Source organism: Syngnathus leptorhynchus, chromosome 1, assembly GCF_054491065.1.
Source record: "Syngnathus leptorhynchus isolate UIUO chromosome 1, UIUO_Slep, whole genome shotgun sequence".
Lineage (NCBI taxonomy): Eukaryota > Metazoa > Chordata > Actinopteri > Syngnathiformes > Syngnathidae > Syngnathus > Syngnathus leptorhynchus.
Genome location: NC_141195.1, coordinates 15,034,485 through 15,050,181, shown reverse-complemented (window position 1 = coordinate 15,050,181; position 15,697 = coordinate 15,034,485). Strand labels below are relative to the sequence as shown.

The window sequence follows — 15,697 nt, the reverse complement described above, 5'->3', positions numbered from 1 at the left end:
TATTCCAAACATTCTCTAAATACACTTGGAATTTTCCACTCCTTTGCATCCTTAGCACTGTATATAAGATGTACATTCGCCATACAGCAAACATGATATCTGCACAGTCATTCCTCTGATGCTCCTCGGCATATACTGTAACTAAACTTGCTGTGGAAACATATACAAGGACTTGCCCTTGAGATACCCAAGGGACTAGCCTCACTCTACCATTTAAGGTCTAACACATCAAGTAGCCACATACTGTAAATGTATTGTCCAGGTCAAGACTTCCAATTTGGTATACACTCCTGAAATAGCAAATCAAGTCACCATTAATTACATGTTAATTAATGGTACAATGCATGTAGGTAACCTGGTGCCCGTAGGCGAACCCTGCTCTAGTGTAGCATAGTGGTCCACTGGTACCATAATCTGGTTAATTCTAATTGAGAAGCAATTGTGAAGCAATTTATATCTACTGTACTTGATTGTAATCATGTAGTCAAATCACGAAATATCACAACAGCTTTGCTCAGTTTTCATTGTGTAAAATCAACATTTTTTTTAAATCAGAAGGCTTGCTCTGAGGAAGAGCGAAAGCAAAAGAAGCCGCTTAATCCCCAATTGAAGGAGAAGTTCTTTTGGGTGGGACAGTACTTTTCCATCATTGGTGACATTTGGAGGACAGTGTGCTTTTGAAGAAAGTACTCCCTGAAATCTGAGTCGCTATGCCCTCTCTTGCTCTCTCTTTCTGTCCCTATCTCTCTGTACATTCTGTCCCGTATGTGCAATTATTTTGTTGCCACTGATAACATACCGCTAGACATGCTGACAAAAGACTCTTGTGTGTGTGTGTGTGCGTGCATGTGTGCGCGTGTGTGCGTGTGTGTGTGAGAGAGCGCTCGACATAAGATTCTAACAATGAGCCTGCAAAAAATGAGCCTGAGTTCAATTGAAGGAGATCCCTTGAAGGACATTGCACTTGCCGCAGCGCCTCTATTTCCTGGTTCACCACTCAGGTGATCCACAGAGAAGACAAGGAGGCGGAGTTTATTGCAGCTCCTCTTTGGGAGGGAGAGGATGTACTGTACAGTAATTGCATAGCGTAAGCTGCATTGTACTGTAGTCACGTATACGGGAACATGACCGATGTCTGCCGCAGAGGTTATCGAAAACCTCGGCCCCCATCAAACCACAAATGCAGGTGGGGCAATGAGGACAAGGTCGTGCAGATGAAAGCAGGAAATATTCAAAAGCAAGTGAGGCTGGACACAGAGGAAAGACAGGAAGTGGTGCAGAGCTCACGCAAGGGCAAGGTGACTCCTCTTTTGGCCGCAACTCAAAAAACTTGCATCGCGGACGCATGATCAGTGCCTCCAACGCGTCGATGCAATTGCCTATGAAAAACGATTTGTTTGATTATTCATGGGGTATAAACACAAAAGGAAATCTTCACTTTTAACATACATTCTATTAACTGAAGTGTTAGTAGGGAATTTATTGGGCACATTTGGAATGTGTTTTTATGAAGGCAAAGAAAAAATGAAGGCTGGTTGAATGCTGATCTCTGTGCAATGGCCGCCGCCATGGTTTAGAGGTCAAGATGGTGAAGGGCAGGAAGTGAGATATTTGAAAAGAAAACGCACACTCTCGCACGCACGCACACACACACACACACACACACACACACACACACACACACACACACACATGCACAAGCTTTGTTGACACTGAATGCAATTGGGTCATGATCCATAGCCACGATACAAATCTTGACGTCACAACTGAACCGTTTGAACTCCATCCAAGCTTTTTTCTCAGACTCGGTAAGGAATGTCACGCTGCATGGCGACTTGGATTGCATTTTCATCATAGTGTATGAGACGCAAGCCTGATTTACAGCATAATATTCTCACAGCAGTAAAACTATCTGTTAATGGTTGTGTGACTTATATTGCGGCAGTCACAGAGGGCAAACCAAATGACCTTGAGTAACGAGGGCCTCTATTGTCCCCTTGATCTTCTAACTCTTGATAGATTATGATGAATTATGATGTCACATTGGACCATAGAGCAAGATAAAATAAAGTAAGAAAAATATATTTGACTCACTCACATATCAGACAGCTTTGTTATTTAAACCTATTTTTAAAGACTATTTAAAGAGAAAACATGTCTTGTAAGTTTGACACATCACAGAGAAGAGGACTGTCTAATATCAACCCTGCCAAGTTTTAATGATCGGGAAAAAAAAAGAAAACATCAACTGAGACTTTGATGTCACAACAGATCATGGCTTTTCTCCGTCCTTAAATGCTGCGAGGCATGCTAAACATCCCTGCAGATTTGAGCTCCAAAAATGTAAGAGAATATGGTGGCTGGAATCTATCCCACCGCGTCACCGCAGGGCTTTCCAAGCTGTGACGCAAGCCGCCAGCGAGCTCGCAAGCTAACTGACTGCAGGAGAACCTCTTAGCCTGCCGTCAGGCAGCTCGCTCATCCTCTTTGCTTTGAAACTCAAATAATGACACCAAGCTGTGCAGGAAAGATGCACTTTTGGACTGTAGGCATAGTTATCGAGCTAACTGAATGCTGTAGTGGTAGAAAAAGGCCTTTTTTTTTTCAGTCACTAGGCACCATTTTAGCCACACCCAAAAAAATCTGGGAACCTGAACTGGTACAAAACAATTCAACCTTATATCTCCACAATACTCAGTCTTTTCATACGTTTTCAGCAGTTATCATGTATTTGGAACCAAATCTCTGAATTCACTCTGCAGGGTCTTTGACATTAGTCAATGCGACATATGAGTTGTGACAACACTGACAACTGTCCGAGCAATGTCCCAAAATGCTGAATCGTTTCCTTGAGAAGGTTGTTTCCTCTTTGCTTTTAAGTTTCATAACCTCTATTATGGAACTGTGTAAAATGCAATATATCTCCATTTCAAAAGTGCTGGAGTATATTTCAGTGGCTTGGCTCATCTATCTCCCTCAAATATTAACTATCACATGAATTATTGGAAGGATTGAGGGCTAAACTTTGGACTGGTGTAAGTGGCGGCTAAATGTGAGTGAGATGTAGATTAATTTGTAACCAAATGTTTCGCAAGAGCGTCCGTTCCAACGCGAGTAGGGTTAGCCAGTCAAGTTTCAAGGAGTTCTGCTAACTCACAAACACTTCCAACATGCAGGGAGGAGCAATGAATGTTTAATGGAGGCGGTGTTTATTACACTAAGGACAGCAGGTCATTAACTTTTAATTATGATTCATTATTTGAAATCCAAAAGACCTATTTAGGGAAACTAAAACTAAATACAAACACCCACTTGTTGTTTTGCTTTTCTGCATTTATTTTTTTCTGAATCTATTTACTGTAAACATTCCATCCATTCATCCACATTTTCATTTTGTCTTGTTTGTCCTCAGCAGGTTGCACTGGACTTTCACCCCTATTGGCATTTAGAGTCATCAGTTTACCAAAGAAGCAGATTGTGGTGATGCAGGTGGAAGCTGGAGTAAAATCCATGCAAGAAAAAACAAACAGTAAACCGCTATTAAATCCGTCCATCCATCCATCCATCCATCCATCCATCCATCCATCCATCCATCCATCCATCCATCCATCCATCCATCCATCCATCCACCCATCTATCAATTTTCTATCCCACTTATCATGTTCAGGGTGGCCTGTAGGCTCACCATGGACTGGTCTCCAGTCAGTAAATTGCTAAATGTGTTTATTATTGTTGTTTGGCCACAATTGTAGAAGTAATATTCCTACAAGGTCAACTGGAGGCCAACTTCCCATGCATACAAACAAAGATGATGACATGCCGCCATTTTGTAGTAGTATGAAACAGGAAATAACACCTTTTGAACTTTCACCCTCAATTCATCATGATCACCTTTCCCCCTTGAACAGCGCTATCTGTCAATCACTGAAAACACCCATCACCACTCTTGTTTGTTCTAAACATTTGGTGCTTTTGTTGAAGAAGGGAAATGTAGCCAAACATTCTTTCAAAACTCTATACATTAACCAAGTTCCTTTGAGCTTGCCATTATGAACCTGTCAATAATTGACCTCTGGCATTATGCGATGGCCTTGGCTTGCAAAGAGACAATGGAGATTTCTATATAGTAAGCTGTCCACATGGTTTAGCTGCAAACTGTGTTATAAACCTGTGCTCCCTGATCGTTGATGTCTGCATGTAGATCGGTAGTGTACCACCATAGATAGGAGTTGTTGCATTTAGGTATTGTGAAAGAGTGGAGTCATGTAAAAAATCTTATAAAAAGACTCACAGTTAATGGCAAATGAAGCTCTTTGAGCACTTTGGACTTTGAATACATTTACATAGATGGCAAGAACTCACTCCAAAGGCACTCATTAAAGTGCAGCTACCCGGTAAGATGAAACAATCAGCACATGATACATCTTTATCATATACTCCAGATAGGAGACTATGATCCATGCAGTATTCACAAGTAATGCTCGGATAGGCCCAAGAATTTAATGGGCTCTTGCCAGATCATGTGGCATCCCTTCTCAAAATTTTTTGTGAAAGTAATCCTTCTAATAAAGCTATACTTAATTTTTTTTTAGACTTAAAAACTGCAGAAAAGATATCGAAAGAGATTAGCCTGCATGACATACTTTCCTTTCAGGAAATGACTCCTCAAAGCACCTCCTTCTTTTTTCTTTCAGCCACAGATCACGTGCACTTCCAAAAGCAGGTCCCCCAAACCGCTGCTTTGCATAATGCCGTTTTTTACCTCAAGAAAATCTTCATCATAATGAGACTCACACTCAGAATGCAGTTCACAACATTTTCTTTGTAATAATATGATCTGTCTAGCTGAAACACAGGGTTCTGTTTTGTCATTTTCAGTCGACAGCATGTGGAAAAAAATGGTCAACCCCTGAGATAAATAAAAACAGGTGAATTTTGCTGCTTAAATCATATTTCATAAACACAATATTAATCAGAATGCCGTGCTTAGACTGCTGTGGGCATATATAACATATTGTAAAGAACATTTGGGGGTTGACTTCCGCTTTAAGGATGCCTATTTTCTTTTTTAGTTGCATCATTTGTATTTTTTTTAGGATTCAACACACTTAACCATTTCTTTAATTTTATTTCCCATTGCTATTATGGTTCTCAGTCACTCATCTACACCCGCTGGCAACCTATATAACACATCTGCATAATTTATGGAGATTCCATCCAGACTAAACATTCCAAGTTGAGACAGATAAAAATCCTCCGTTTTGTGTGATATTATCCCCCAAAAAATTGTTTTATATTGAGGCTGTATTGATGTAGAACTGTTTGCCGCATATTCAGAAATGTTTCTAAAATGCTGGTTGCCTTATTTTTTTCCTCATACTCGAGATGAAGTTTACTGTAAAACTGACACATCAAACAAAACAGAATTAGCCATTACATAGTTAAACAACAAAATTTTCAAGCAAACTATATGAGGATGAACGTGGAACCTTGGTGAATGCTAATAGACAATATAACGAGGAACGCCACGGATGGCCAAATGGAAACAGTCTCAATGTCTTTGAATTTTTCAAGCATCAAGCAACTGCCACCAAGAGCAGGATCATTAGTCGTATGTATATTTTTTTTCTGCCATGTGAGTACAATGACTATTAGTTGGGGACTTTCTCTGCTGTTTCTTCTTCTATTACGCTGCATTGAGCTCCATTAAAACTCAATGCTGCCTGCACAGAGTATGACATTAAATGTCACACCTCAAACGCACCAAATCACTAGCTGGAGATTCCATCCCCCACCCACACCACCCACCCACACACCGCGCTTACACACAAACCCTGACACAATGCATGTTTATTATGTACACAAGCAGAGAAAAGCTGGTAGTTGGCAGGTTACCATTGCCGGTTCCACTGACTCCAGATTTGGCCAGGTTCTGCGTACAAAAACACCAGGGAAAGGTGGAAATGATGACATTTTTTGTCCTTGATAGAATAACATGCCCAAGGAAAGGACTCATTTTCTCAATTGTGTGCATTTGAATGGGACTTGTGCATCCATCCAACAGCCCTCATTTTGAAGGGCAAAGAGATTTTGTAAAGCTATCCCATTGGGTGGTTTCTTGTGGTCTCTACTGAGCAATCCAAAATAGAGATATTCTTCCCATCCCCCTTTTACTAGTCTCATTGTTACTAGATAATGATAGCGATACAGTGTGTCCTATAAGTCAATAGAAATCATCTTAGGCTTTGCAGTTTTTCTAAGCGCACAATTCCCTTACCCATGGTCGGCCAATTGTTATTGAAGTGATGTTGCAAAAATGCCACCTTGCAAGAAGATTTTCTACCCTCGGCTGTAGCTCAGCACCAGTTAATGAAGCTTTATGGCTGTCGTCACACTGCTTAATGCGTACCAAGAGCTGTTCTTAACAAACTATGCAGCGGAGGGCACGCTACTATCAGGACTGATGATGAAACACGGAAATTCTTGAGCAGGCATTCATGCAAAGCCAGGGAGAGTCTATAGGGAAGTTTGCACTCAGCTTCCACAAAAAGTGTCTCAGCAACACTTTAAAGAGTAATAAATAAATACCTATGTTACTGGCCATGTATATGCAGGTGCATAAATGCCTATTGTAATACATAACACATGAGAAATACCAAGAATTGACGAGACACATTGTCGTGTCCTTGATATTTAAAGGTCAGTACAAGCAGCTAGGTCAAGCATGTCTTACACATCCATGTTTACATTTAAACAAGCAGCCGAAGCACATTGCTGAGCGATTTTACACATGCGTGCACCAGCACACACCGCAGTAGTATGCTATCCAGACAAGAGTGAGAAGATGTCCCACTCTGAATGCACCCTGGGTTTGATTTCGCCAATTAATGGTGACTCTTCATACATGATGTTGCATTATTTACCAGAATTTTAAAAGACCGTAAAACATTAAATCATTCCTACAAGTTTATATGTTGGTTGCCAGTCAAATTAAATGTTCGTCTTAGTTAATTAAAATTTCACGTGGTCTTGTTTGTAGGTGTTCGCAGTTGGAGTGCAATAGAGTACAAAAGTTTATCTGTAAATGACTTATTTAGATTTCTGTCAACTTTTCATTGACTTCATTTCCAAAGTCAAATGGGCCATGTCGCTTGATGTGCAGCGAGCATTCTGCACTCAGACCAAACGCGAGTTAAGCACTTCTCCTGGCACGGAAAACAAAGTTTGAATGGATGAGGCTAATCCGTCCTGGCAGTGTGGATGATAGTGTTTGAAAAGTTGAAATCAAAGCTACATTGCATCGCGACACCCAATCAGCATTGAGAATATTTTTACTATGTAACACACACAGACGAACAAAGCACACACAGAGCACACACACACATAGTGTGATGAAATAAACAAAGTAGGGCGTAATAATCACTGCGGTTTGTGAGCACCGAGAGCTATAGAATACAGCCAGCTTACAATACTTGGCCCCAAGTCAAAAAGGAGCAGGCTTGGAGAAAGGTGAGCAAGTTGGCCTTTCTGGCCATTTAATTGACCAGTTTAAATTGACTGTTGAAATGTGATACAAGATAGCATTTAGCACCTTATTAACAAGCAATGTTCTAACATTACGCTCAAACACTGAACACCTTTGGAGTACATTCAAACAATATAGTTCAATCAAAAATATTTATTCCACATTGGGAGTTCCACACTAATCTGAATACAATAAAATAAATATCAAACCTATTAAAAACAAGGACAAATCATTTTGTTCTGGGACTGGAACAAGCTAATTATCCATACATAGGGAAACATTGCTTTGAAATGGATTCTAAGAATGACTTAAGTTTGTGAAGGAAGGTTCCACTGTACTTTTGAATAATTTCATTAACTATTGAGTCATTTACAAAAATACTGTGGAACATTTCTTTAACTTTTTTTTTTTTTTTTTTAAAGATACTTATGTTAGGCAAGAATTTGGTCAAAGAATGCTTTAAATTCATAAAATTTTGGGACACAAAAATGAAGGAAAATGGCCCAAATTAAAAGAATGAATTGATTTAGTAGGGATCTGAAATAAACACACTTTAGGAGGCCCAATAAAATGATGTGCTGGGCCAGATCTGGACCCGGGGCCTTCCATTTATCACACCCTCATGTAAAAGATGTCTCTTAGAAGCCAGAGATTAAAAACTATACATATTATAAATTGTTTCTTTTTTATTTTTCCAGAAAACGCCACAAATCCATTGGCTGAATGTGCATTTAGCGACGTCATTGATACGCACACTTTCACTCGCTTCCTGATTGGCCGACGCTGCTCCGCCTCCTCCAGAGGGTAACCTGTGGGGCGTTTAAGGGGGCCGGGCACCTTCTCGATCCAACTCTTTATATTTGGGAGCCTTCCAACAAGCCGGAGCTGGGTGTCTCTGCTTTCGGCTAGCGCTTGGTCTTAATTCCGGGAGGGGCTACACTGCACTACTACTACAAAAAGGAACCGGCTTAACGGGAAGTCAAAAATATAAGAATACATACAGGAAAAAATGCCTCCAAAGACCAACGATGGCGGGTGGAAGAAGTTTCTTTGGGATTCAGAAAAAGGAGAACTGCTCGGTCGCACAGGAGGCAGTTGGTGTAAGTATAAGCAGCCTCGTGCTTTTTTGCCACCTGTTTGATTTTCCCCATGTTGCGTTTACGTACAACCTGTCCCGTTATTCCTCATTTGATATTTTGATATATATTTGCAAAATTAAATGACAAAGCAACAGAGTGCGATGAAGAACGAAAGAATTCCAACAGCTGGACGTCAAGCGTCTTTTTTTTTTCTTTTTTTTGGAAGAAAGGGGGGGGGGTGACTACCGTAAGGGTTAAAAATGCATCACAATCCAAGGTGAGTCAAGGTGATATGGCCTTGCTTCAAAGTGGACTGGATTGAAGGAAGGACTATCGATCTATATCGGGTTCCTCCGATCAGATGTCGGTGTAGTCTCAATGGACAATACCACTGATTAACTAAGGGTTCGACCTTCTCGAGTTTCTCGTGAGGCGCCAGTGCGCATGTCCTTGCAGCTCCTCTCAATGTCACAAGTCCTGTGCCGTGCAGCAGATTACACTAGCAATGCTCGACGTATGGAATTTGGAGACAGGCGTATGTGTCATGGTTGACCTTCTGGGCGCGTATTAAAAAAAAAAAATGCTGAAGCATCACAAACTGCTGTGGGAGGCTGTCGCGGCATTACAGGAAAGAAAACACAGTTTTGCATGTTAATGCGCATAATAATCCATTTGATAAGCACATTAGTTTATATTTAATACTATTGGTGTTTGGCTGTTATTTATTAGATTGCCCACATGAGTGACTCAATATAGAAACATATGATGCAGTTTAGTCTTGCATCACTGTAAAACAAACAGTAAATATTGGATGTCGGCAAAACACATGCTTTTCTGGTTACTGTACCTGCAGCTCATTTGAGATAAGGCCACCAGAGGTATTGTGAGGCAGTCATCTAAGAAGTAATATGTGATTTATTAATGGAGTCTGACTGCCTTGCCCTTTTTGACATTGCTTCCTGTAGCTTAATGTCGAAATCAGCTAGCAGCAGCAGCGTGACCTCTGGATTTACCTCATTTTGGATCCTCTAGGCTAAGATTTTTTTTGTTCATCTGCAGTACCTCACGTGAAGGAGATGACCGGGACCCACTTGCCTGCGTCAGCATAACCTGTTTTATATTATGCTCAGGATTCACAGTTGAATTCAGTTGAATAACTATGCACGATAGCCACTTCTCGTCTGTGGTATTATGATTATTGCTGAGGCATGACTGTTTTGAGATTTCCTTGAGCGTTTTTACCAGTTAAGTTCTTGCTCGACGAGCTTGTTGCCCTCAAGGGGCTGCTGAAGGATAGGGAGCGTGCATATAAATAAAGTCTATTGTAAATATTGAAACCGTGTGAGTATGTGATCATTTTTGTTTTTTGGGGCGGTTATTTTTGTTTTTTTTTAACTTTGCTGTGACCTTGAGGTTTTCTGCGGTGACCCCATCTACCTTTTTTTTCTCCCACCTCAGTCAAAATCACCATCTTTTACGTGATCTTCTACGGCTGCTTGGCCGGCATCTTCATCGGCACCATCCAAGCCATGCTGCTCACCTTGAGCAACTACAAGCCTACATGGCAGGACCGAGTCGCACCCCCAGGTAAGTCTGTGCTTTGTGTTTTTCAGGGCGGCTAGCTTTTGTATAGTACAGTGGTACTTGACTTGTAGTGAAATCGGACAAGAGAAACGATGCCTAATTCTGTCAGTCCCAGAGTGAAGATAATTCCATTGAACAAAACCACATGACTCTGGAAAGTCCAGTAGCGCAATGCAAGCACGTAATGTGAAACACCATAGATGGACGAATGAAACTAAGATCGGTAGCCTGGTTGTTGTAAGTCTGTCAACAACTGATATATTCCAACAAAACCCAGGAGTTTATTACAATACTCAATAATAATCATAATAACATCATAATAAAATGCGATACAGGGGTCCCAATATGTGTGTCCGCACTGCACAGCAAGGAACAGCTTTCAATATTGAATCAGTTAGGCAGGTGACTTCCCCTTTTTATAAAAACTAGCTTTGGTTTAGCTTCTAAAACATCACCATAGCAACTAGAATACATAGTGTAGTAGTACACACGGGATGCATCTCCATGGGCTGATAGTTTCCAAAACAAATGCAGCCTAGAGGCAGGGGGGGCCTTCATCATGGAAGCTAATGATGTCAGATTAACACAAGGAGCAAATCTGGGAATTGAAATCTTATCTGAAAGTTTTGTACTCATCCCACAGCTTGTCAACAAAGAAGCTGCTAAATGATCCTGCAAAGCTGCACTGGACATTCACAATGTTGTATCTTTACTGTACAAACATAGCACCAAGAAAAATGTACAACTGCTAACAACTGGTGCTGTAAGTGGAAAGCGTCTTGGGATGTTGCCCCAAGTCTAGTTCACTTTCTCGGGCTTAAATCGATGGAGTGCTTTGAGAGCAAAACCCTTGCCCCTCCCATTTTGGTTCATGCTTGGATAGTTCAACGTCAAAGCGTACATGACTGTATTGCAACAAACCACTAGATGTCACTCATTTTTCTTGTTCCAAAGAATGCTAACCTGAAGCTTATACACACAATTCTTCTCGCGTGACATTGCTTAATTGTTGTGTCAATCAATAAATAATACCAAATAAACAATATAGTTGTTTAATAGACAATAATTGGGGGAAAAAACGTCATAGACTTTAATGCAGATACAATTATAATCGATTCATCAAGAATAATCCATTAGAAAAATATTTCATTGTGACAGATTACCATACGAGAGCTAATGTCATTCAACAGCCGTAGATCTGTAGTTTATGAAATCAAAATGATAGGACAGGTCAATAATGATGTGAATAATCACGTGACTGTGTGTCCGTACACGCAGGCCTCTCGCACACCCCGCGTTCTGACAAATCCGAAGTGACCTTTAACCCGAAAGATGTAGAGACCTATTTGCCTTACACCAAGGCCTTGAGGGACTTCTTGGCCAAGTATGATGACGACAAGCAACTTGACCAGATGAGATTTCATGACTGTGGAGGTATGCCCACTCGTCCCCGCAAAAAAAAAAAAAAAAAAGAAACTGTCTCACGTTGAATAATATGCTTTATGTCCTGTCCAGATGACCCAATGAGCTACCAGCTGCGTGGTGACCTGGAGAGCGATACGGGTGTCAGAAAGGCGTGCCGCTTCTCCAGGAGACTGCTGGGCCCCTGCGCCGGTTTGGATGATAAAGACAAAGACTTTGGCTTTGACAAAGGCCAGCCCTGCATCATCGTCAAGCTCAATCGGATCGTTAACTTCCATCCTCGGGTGAGTCAAGTATTTTCCTTATGTCTCGTTTGAAAAATCGGGGCCCAATCCTGCCCCCCAATCTTTTTTTACGATGCCCGTAAGTTATGAATATTTCAACTTCCTTTTTCAACATAGGTAGAAAACAAGAGATGCTATTTTGAGATGATGATTAAAGATGATTATCTTGACGAAAAGATGACTTGTCTTTTTGTCTTCAGCCTCCCACCTCAAATGAAACCATCCCTGAAGAAGCTCAGTCCAAAGTGCAGCCCAATTTGATCCCCATCCACTGCACCAATAAGGTAGTTTACACTCAAAGCCTCATTCCAGATGTTCTCAACTTCATGTCATCTGTGTCTTTGTTTATATTATTCATACTCCTACTTCTCAATTTGCCCTCATTTATCGAATGTGACCGACCGCAGGATGTGAGTATGATCTGTGCATTTGTGTTCATGACTTTAACATCTCAAATTTCTTTGGTGTTTCAACCTGAAAAAGGACTTTGAGCCTACATATTATGCATATCAATGATTTTGGTTGCATTATTTGAGATCACTGTTGTTACTAGTGTACCTTCTGATTTGCACTTTACCACGATTACACTATACTGCAGTGGTACCGCACATGTAGCTCAAATCAACTTTCCCCATTGAAATGAATAGACATGTGATTAATCGGTCACTCTACGGGCGTTCAAATATCTCGTTATAAGTTACGTAACATTTTTACGCTAGTTTCTTTCGTCCCTTTATGGTGTACCGCATTATACGTTGCGCTAGCGGACTTTCATAAGACAATGCTATTTTCGTTTGGTTAAATCCACAACTATTCATTTTATTTTCGTGACAATATTTTTCAATTGGGAGCCACAAACGCACTTGGCCTCATTTTTGTAGGAGTGTTTGCTTGCTATGTGCCAAACTGTACACAGCACGCTTGGGGAATGCAGAATAGACATCATGGTTCGCGGGGGAAATAACGATCACTGTTGTAAGTCCAATATTTGCTCGCGACACAAAGCAAAGTTGGGGGATGTGCGAGTGAAGGTACCACTGTATTATTTAATACTTTCTTTTATCCTTTAGGTTTCAATTTTTACAATTCTGTCTCAATTCTGCTCTCATTTGTTTGAACTTTACTCGTCATTTCTATCGTCGTCTATACGTGTGAATATTTCTGCCGTGACGATGTCGTTTTTCCACCCCCGCCCTTGATGACCAAAGTCCCGACTATCTATCTAACGATTCGCCGCTCTTTTCCATTCCAGAGAGAGGAAGACGCGGGCAAAATCGGTGAGATCAAGTACCACGGCATCGGCGGTGGCTTCCCACTGCAATACTACCCGTACTACGGCAAGCTGCTCCACCCACACTACTTGCAGCCGCTGGTGGCGCTGCAATTCACCAACCTGACCAGGAACGAAGAGCTGCGCATCGAGTGCAAAGTTTACGGCGACAACATATCCTACAGTGACAAGGACCGCTACCAGGGACGCTTTGATATCAAGTTCACGGTCAAGGGTTTATGACCGCCACCGGAGCAGTAGAGCACTTCGCCACCCCCGCCCCGTCCCGTCCCGCTCCTCCCTACCCCGTTTCAACCCACTGATATGAAGTAGACAAGTAGTCGGGGGGCTAAGTCGATCACACTTGCTTCCGGGTAGTGTTGGCGCACAATTTGAATGGGAAAAAGTAGCTGTTAGGCCACGCAAGCATATTTATTCAGCTGTAAGTGACATTTTCCCACCATTTGTTCATTCACGTGTACAAGTGGACCACCATCTGTTCCATCCTTTCCCCCACCCTGGCCATTAGCTCCTCCTCCATCTCCACCTTGTCATATCACTGCCTCGGTACCTCGCTTTATCTTCATTTTCCCAGCGTGATGTTCCACGGCCCATAGTGATTGATTGGCTCGGACCACTCTTCTGATCTTAAATGAAAAAGGCAGCACTCCAAGGAACTTCTTTCCTCCTTCCTCTTTTTTTTCTTCTGTTGTCTTTTAATCATGGGAGCCTTTGTTTTACTTTGCCTTCTTTTTGTGCTTCAATCACTTAAAGTGTGAAGGGGTTTTATGAAATGCCTTTTTAATTGATCTTTTTTTTTGTGTGCTTTCCAGCCTGTGCGTTAGACAATGCTGACTCTGCTTTATGTTCTTCTCCTCTGGACTTTGTCCTCTGAATGTTTTTAGCCATCAAACACGGTGGATGAATTGTATATTTATACAGTTGTACATTTTGTTTCTGTGCGAAGATATTGTTAATGTATACATGCAATACCAAAGTGATGATCTGTAAAAGGGTCAACATTTGAATGCCTTGCAACCTTTAAGTGGCTCACACTTGAAACTTGAGGGGCGCTTTGGGCGATGAATGTAGGTGGAACCAGGGCGCTTAAATACTGCGACACTGTTCATGCATTTCAAATTTAGAAAAGAAAAAAAAAAATGAGGGCAAATTAACCTCATGCTTTTAGGCAATGTAGTGTATAGGATCACATCTGGAACACTTGAACTTGTACAACCTACCATCATTTCATGCACCCTTTGCCATTTAATCGAAGATAGAAACTAATAAAATCTTAATCCTCCTCTTGCTTGTGCTTTTGTTTTGCATTTATGCCATATTGACCTCATGCTAAACTGCAACTGTTTGAAGCACATCTACATACAGTATTCAAATGTTTTTGTGATAGAAAAATCATCCAATCTGAATTGTTTTTTTATTATAACCTGTGAAACTATTGATTTTCTGTTTTTCTATTACAGAGGGACTGTACATATAACCCAATGAATATGGTAGAACTGAATGGCCTGTGACTGGATTCCATGAGGATCAAATAGAAACATTCTAAAGCAACTGAAACGGCAACAACGGAAACTATAAAACTAAAGACTATGCTAATTTTTATTTAATGACGAATATAGTAGGTGACTGCTAGTGAAAGAAATTGACAGGTGACCTTGGATCCTTTTAATATTGACTAATAAAAAGATAATGAACTGAATCATTTTTACAGTGTTCAATGTAAAAAAAGGAAACGGTGCATCTACATGAGGAACAAAAATAAGAACGTATATTTTACGTTTCTTGAAACGTAAGAATAGAACATTTAAAGATAACGGAGTTTTCCATTAGGGCAGGGTTGCTCTTTATTACATCTGACCACAAGGGGGCAGCAGTATGACATGAATAACACTAAGCGGCTATCGTACAGGGTTCATTCATCCCAGCACAAACTAAACCAACCCTCATAAGTGGTTCGGATAATGGCTAGATGGAAAAAAAGAAAAAGAAAACTGATAACATGCGATTCAGCAGGTGTTGAACTGCGAATATGTAGGATCCACTGGAGTTTTTAAATGTAATAAAAATTGCTACTAGATGGCAGACCTTTAATTCAAATCCAATATAAAATCAACACTGTTACTCTAAACAACTTTTCAACAGTCACTCTCTCTTCACCAAAATAAAGTCTTCAGGGTGGGCAGACACGTTTTTTCTCCCCCCCCTCCACTCCATGAGTGTGCTGATGAGGATAATGTTAATAAGACCATGAAATTCTGTTGACAGCAATGTTAAATGCACAAGAGGCTATTAATGATCAGCATCACAGAGCGGGAAGACATGTTCCAACTCATCCACCTCCTGTGGGACAGACAGGTGACACCGACGTCGATAAATGTGACCTCAAGTGTAATGCATCACTTTGGCATCATATATAAGCTATTACGGGGAGGTATTTTACTTTTTAGTTATGTAGGAGTGTAAAAAAAAATTAAAAGATATGAGGAATAAATCAAAAAAGTAAAAAGTGTAG

At 40.8% G+C, this 15,697-nt stretch overlaps 1 protein-coding gene across 1 annotated transcript; it reads left to right on the top strand.

Annotated features, from left to right (window-relative positions):
• Window positions 1–8,363: 8,363 nt before the first annotated feature.
• On the top strand, window positions 8,364–14,467 carry atp1b1b (ATPase Na+/K+ transporting subunit beta 1b). Its single transcript, XM_085909922.1, has 6 exons — window positions 8,364–8,625; window positions 10,063–10,191; window positions 11,467–11,622; window positions 11,704–11,894; window positions 12,095–12,178; window positions 13,147–14,467. The coding sequence occupies exons 1-6, from the start codon at window positions 8,535–8,537 to the stop codon at window positions 13,405–13,407; spliced, it is 912 nt and encodes a 303-aa protein (XP_085766048.1). The 5' UTR covers window positions 8,364–8,534; the 3' UTR covers window positions 13,408–14,467.
• The last annotated feature ends 1,230 nt before the right edge of the window (window positions 14,468–15,697 follow it).